This window comes from Rhea americana, unplaced genomic scaffold, assembly GCF_003343005.1.
Source record: "Rhea americana isolate MKP2758 unplaced genomic scaffold, rheAme1 scaffold_95, whole genome shotgun sequence".
NCBI classification, from domain to species: Eukaryota; Metazoa; Chordata; class Aves; order Rheiformes; family Rheidae; genus Rhea; species Rhea americana.
Window position 1 is genome coordinate 1,079,593 of NW_028187144.1, and position 6,433 is coordinate 1,086,025.

The window sequence follows — 6,433 nt, forward strand, 5'->3', positions numbered from 1 at the left end:
AAGAAAAGAAAAGAAAAGAAAAGAAAAGAAAAGAAAACTTTGTTTTAGACCACTGATAGCATAGCTCTGCCATTTCACATTAGTTCTGGGGATGATGGGGATGTTGCAAATAGAATTGGCATTTTCCACATCTGAGACAGGAAGTCACCAAAACTACAGAAGGCACCACTAAAATCTGGTGTGCTGAGTCTGTTGGTTTGACTCATGTTCTCTAGGCTACCAATCTACCTTTGAGAAAAACAAAGAAAGTGGGGTAAGGCAAGAGCAACTTAGCATGGCAATCCTGCCTATAATACATAAAATGCAAAGCTGCACTGACTTGCAGATCATGGGCTGGCTCAAGAAAGTCTCAGTGCAGGCTTCTACAAGCTGATGTCAGCACTGCTGCTCTCAATCTCTAGAGACCCCCAGATGCAGAGGAAGGCCAGCTAAAATAGGCAGACACATCTCTTCACAGAAATGACTGATGATGCTTTTTTCCCCCTTTATCCAAAAGGCTGACCAGATGTTTAACCTCACCTAAGGATATAGTTTCAATCCTCTGATCATCATTTTTCTTTTGGGGAGGGGAGGAAAGGAGGACTGAAGAGTAGATGGAAGGGGGAGCAGAGGCTTCAATCACTACCACGTGCTTCTCAGTGAAGGGTCTGACCAGCACCAGACATCAAACTATTCACAGAAGTGCTCATTGAACAATTTAAGACTCCTACCAGTGAGCACACGAGCCAAATGCGGTGGAGAGCTGGAGAATGTGGGGAAAGAGAGCATTCCTTCTGCCTAACTTCAGCTCCTTAATTTATTTTCTTATTTTAAAAGGTCTGTATCCATTCCAAACAGTGTCACTAGACAGAAGCTCCAGGGGCTGCAGAGAGAACCTAGGGCAGCTTTGCTCCCAACTTCAGGACTTCAATTAGCTGCTTAAATCAAGTGGTATGGGTATTCCCCTTCTTTTAGTTCAGCACTTTGACAAACATTTCTTGCARGCTGAAACCCTAGTTTATAGTTTCTGTAAGGAATAGAGACTTTGCTCTTTTTACCTGTCTATAAAAAGGACCATGAGTAGTTTTATTTAATAAAGTGGTTAGCATGAATTCTATAGCATGCGGAGTCCTTCAGTGGGTATTTATGCAATATCTGGCATCAACAATTCATCTATTAAACCTAAATGTAAGGAAAAGACATTAATAGGGTGTTCTCAGTCCTTCCATTTTCAAACCCTATGCTTCTAATAGGCTACATAACTAAAGGTTTATGCAGGTCTATAAATAAGCTTCTGTGAATTCTGAAGGAACACACCCAGGCTTTCAGTCAAATCATTGTACTTTAGGTTTTCTCCAGAAATCTTTCCCAAGATCTCTGATTCTATAAGCTAAATAGAGCTCTTCTTCCATAGCAAAATGCAAATTAACATCTATGCTTTTTCAAACATAATAAATTACAAAACCAGTACAATATAGCAGGTGGAAAGTATCTGTGCTATATATTTTTCCTGTAAATTCTGAACAATCAAAAAAACAGATACCATGATGAGAATAAATTATTTCACATTCTGTATCAATATATTAAGTTATTCTCCTCTTTCAAGAACAAGCAGCAATTATTATACTGTGATACTAAAATGTACCTGAAGACTTCTGTTACAAACATAAATTAATACAGCAGTCTATTTCAAAACAAAAACATACACCTTAATTCTATACGAAACAAATGAGCTTATGAAAAGAGAAAATAACTGTACAAACTATTTTTTTAAAACAAAATATGTTAATTGTAAGCTAGGTTTATTGCAAGTTTCTGTTGCTGTATTTCATGCTGCAATTATTACATTGCTTATCTAACAGTAACAAATCCTTGAAAAAAAAAGGTAATTTGAATAAAGAAAGTGACTGTTAGTGGGATGGAGGGAAGGTCATTAAACTGCTAGCATTAGCTGGTCTTTCCAATGTGTTTTTAATTCAAAGTGCCTCATCATCTATTAACAAGAAAAGAGATATCACCCTTTGGACCAAGGAAAGAAGAAAATTAGATTTAAAAATAAAAAAGTCTCAGAAAACTTGGTAAGCATAATTGAATCACTTCTTCTAACCCCAATTATTTATTTTATAGCATAAATTGAATAGCTATGCTAAATTTGGATTAAAAAAAAAAAAAAAAAAAAGCCCAGGCTCAACTCCCTACACTGAAAGTTCCCCAAAACTACTGCACCTAAAACCCAAACTTAAATTACACCTCTTTTTTGTGCTGCCAATACTCCTGATGAATAAACAGTCCAACCAATTAAAATTATAAAAGAAATCCTAAATGTTTGCACAGCATTAACTACCTGGCATCACCAGCAGTATCTTTGGCACACAGGACTTACACTATCATCATTATTTCAGCTTGCAAAATATGAATATTTTGGTGATGGAGGAAATCAGCCAGAACATTAACAGGCTCATGTCACAATTCCAAAACTTGCCTGTGCTTGGATTGCGTAGTCTTGTAAACAAAGGTTCACTGTCAGGTGTCTTAGGCAGGTCAGTAGCAGCCTCTGTTGGGARAAGGAAAAAGTTATGAACTTGTAAATTGAGAAATATTTCATGCTCTGCTATGCTTCTCCAAGACACTCAGAATTAGCTGTATTGACACTTTCTGAAAGCACATTATTTTCTGCTAAAAGCTATATGTAACAGCCAAAATTCATCCGAAATGACCAAGGCACCTAAATCATGATTCCAGACATCCTGGCACTCTGTTTGCCACAGGAAAGAGACATACACCTGGGGATGACTTAGATTTTGAAAACCACTCCCCCAGAAAGAGCCTCAGGTGACAGAGCTCATAACTTTGATATCTCAGTGAAGTGAGATGAAAGATGTGTTGCCCTGATTAGTCTGAAAGATGACGAAAACACYCTGGTAAATTAGATTAAGCATAGCATGTGGCATTAAAAGCTAAAGTGCASAAGGGAGAATATTTGTAGGAAGAAATAGTGGTCCTTTAAAGCTTGGCTTTCAGGACTCAGCCTATACATGGGTCAGAAATTTTCTGAGTGGCTGTTATTTCTGTGAAAAATATGCATGCTTGTTTATCTGTTATGTATAATCCTGAAAAATAAAGAGTACATCTAATTCTCTCCACAGGAAAAAGAAGCTGAGAGAGTACACCACCTCTAGCTTAGGCCCCTGACAGTTCTCATTTCTGTATCTTAAAGAAAAAAAAAAGTCAAATAAAAAGCAGAGCCAGAACAGTACTACTACTCTGTGAAAAAAAATAAATAAAATAAGGAAACAGCTCCCATAAGAATACTGATTCAAGTCTGAAAAAGATTCTGTGAGAGTCCCCGGTTAATTATACTCTATCCAAGTTTTCTTTGTAGGGAAAGTCTAACTTACATTTATGAAAACAACTTCTCACATCTGAGTGAAGAGCAACATGACAGCATCATCTTTCTTAGCCTGTAGACTGCCAGTTCTGTTCCAATTCCTCTCATAAAGGCATTCATCAGAGCAAGGAAAATTACTAAAGCATTTCATATATATAACCAACTTCCAAACCCCAAGAGAGAGGAGTGACAGGGACCAGGCTGACATCTGGGTTATGATGCTGCTGAGGAAAGCAGAAGAGAAGCAGAAGAGGTGGGATATACAGCTATTCACCAGGGGGGCTGAAAGGAATACAATTCCTTTACCTTCCAGTGTCATCTAGGAGGTTTCGTAATATGGTGGGAACAACACAGTGCTTTTCTATGGGCAACAGGGAAGTAGGAACCTCAAATACAACCAAGAATAGCTGGCTGAAAGTCCAATACAGAAGAAAAGGAAAGGTGGACTTCTCTCAAGTCTGTTCACTGGTACMTCAGTGGCAGAAAAGCCCCCAATAACCCTTATCTTTCATATCTGCTCCTGGCTATTCAATTGTGCCACAAATAGAGATTGCCTGGATAAAGGCTTAGGCAGAGCTTAAAGAGCAAGTGTGCATTGTGGTAATGTATTAGAGGATAACAGTTCTCAAAGCTGGAGAATTTACAGTCATTTTCCTTCCTTGAATTTTCAGTCAAGTCTACAGGTGGCTTGAAAATGTTGGTTTTTAAATGGAAAAAATGTCCACATTTTCTAACCAGACTTGCTTCATATGCTCATCTATAAAACACACACAGAGTTGTCAAGCTACATTTGTCCTGGCAAATGAGAACTTCAAATTTTTAAAGTTGTGTATATTTCGATTCTTGACCACAGTTTAACATCAGTGTACTTTTTGTTACTTTTTAAATCACTGCAGTGATTAATGACAGTAAAAGTAACATACTCCATGTGTTTACTTTGATATGTTTCACATGAACATGTTAAAATATACATACTAAATGTGAGATTTAGAATTTAAAACAAAAAGCAAAACAAAAGAAAACCCCAAAGGAACTTTTAGCGCTCACTTGCTCTGCTTTCTTCATGAATAGATTTATGAACACTGGGAAGGAGTCCAGCTGAGCCCTAAGTTGCATCTTGTATAATGTGAACAATTAAGTAGACAGCCCTTCCTAACGTAGCTGTTTTTAATGAAGTTCACATCTTCATTTAGTTGACCTGTCCTTTTCCTAATCTTCTATTAACACGCTGAATGTATCCATCCCAACTCAGATGGGATGATACCTCCATGCAAGGAGCGCTCGATGCAACAGAGCCAAGGGCTACGGTGCCCCCCCACCCACTGCCTTGCTGATTCTCTGCCTTCCCTAGGCAGATAACATCCCCCTGCCCTGTGCAGCACCCCCCCGGCCTGACAGAGATTCCTCCACTGTATATGCAGCCTGGCCCCGCAGCTAGCATGGCTCAGCCAGGGGCCCTGGATCTCCATGTGAAGAAAAGACAGCTCTGCCCAGTTAGTTCTCCCCTCCTTCTCCCAGCTCATCATGGTTCATCATGACGCAGACAAAAGCAGCTCCTACCAGTTGGCCCCTAACAAACAAGAGTCCAAGTTGCAGCCATCAGCCCCAACATCTCTTGTGCACGGGATCAACGTAAATGTCACAGTATTCATGCAGAATGGGCACACACAACCATGCTCTCACACACATACCAAGAAGCGAAGCGGTCGGCAAACACAAACGGTGTTTCTCCAAGTTTCTTGCAATCTCAGTTTTCCTACTTCATTTCCAGGGGCAGCTGAAGTATATTTTCATTAGAGATTGGCCCTTCTAAAAATCAAGCTGGCAAATAAAAAGAGACAACTAGGAGAGTGCCTGCTTAGAAAACTGGATGCAATACCAACTTGGCTTCATGAATGAAGAAGTCTCTATATATCTGAATTTAAAGATTAGGAAAATGCTGAGCAAAAGATTTTTGGAGTTAGGTGCCCAAATCCTTTCCTGTGTGTATTCTGTCCTTCAGCCAGGAAAGGTAAGTGGATTTCTTTAATGCCATTACACTTATCAGCCTTTGTATTCAGGCAAGGATATTTTATAGCTAAATAAACAAAGACTTCTTAAAAAGTAGTATTGTAGCAATTTACCAGTAAAACTAAGAGTTAAACTACATTTTTTTTTGAGTTTTAAGATTAACAGGAAGATAAGAAACAATCCTACAGAAAATAAGCATACCAAAGGGACATTACAGGAAGAGCTCTTTTGTTAAATCCTAAAGGAAAACATCAGATGACTGCCATCACACTTACTACAATAGCTACCACAGCTCAGCCCTGGGAAATGTGCTTMATCCAAAGAAATAATATGTGACAGTGAATATGATCTTTATTACAAAACATTATACCCTCTACCAACTGTCTTGCAGGTAACACAGCCAGCACAGGTTAGTTTATTATCAGATAAGACAGCATGCTTTTGTACTAGGACATCATTCACTATAAGGATACAAAAACTGATATAAAGATACAGAGAGGCCCAGTTAATTCTGTCCCAAGGAGGCACCTCAGTTAGTAGGCAACTATTTAAACGGCCAAGGAAAACAGAAACTTCCAGGAGGCAGCTGAACCCAACAAAAGCCTGAATCATCCCCTGCAAGTACATGCCTCCCTCTTACAGATACCTTCAGCAAGGCAGAATGAATCTGGGCCACAGTACCGCCACAGCGACACCTGAAGAGGGAGTTCTGATGTAAACYCAGTGCAGGACAATTAAAACACTGTCAACATGGGGCTAATACTAATGTATAACTTGCTTTAGTTATAGTTTACTATTTATTCTTTATTAATCAAATTACACTAAGGCCATTTAAAAATGTGGGTGATAGATCCATCAGCTGTAATAGAGTCTACAAAGGGAACCTCAGAATCCTGAAGCTGAGTTAAAGAGACTATAAAAGCTTAAAAGCAGCTTTCCACTACAAAAAAAGGAGGAAAGCCTATCATATTTCGTGGAGGTCAAACATACAACCAGGCAAAATCCATGAAATATATAAACAGAACAAAGTGAAAATGAACCAGCTGTCAAAGGATC

At 38.8% G+C, this 6,433-nt stretch overlaps 1 protein-coding gene across 1 annotated transcript in view; it reads right to left on the reverse strand.

Moving 5' to 3' along the window:
* RNASEH2B (ribonuclease H2 subunit B) overlaps nucleotides 1-6,433 on the reverse strand; it is a 59,680-nt gene that overhangs the window by 25,808 nt on the left and 27,439 nt on the right. The window contains exon 3 of the mRNA XM_085325000.1: nucleotides 2,462-2,533. Coding sequence (XP_085181126.1) covers nucleotides 2,462-2,533 — 72 coding nt within the window. The remainder of the gene's footprint in view (nucleotides 1-2,461; nucleotides 2,534-6,433) is intronic.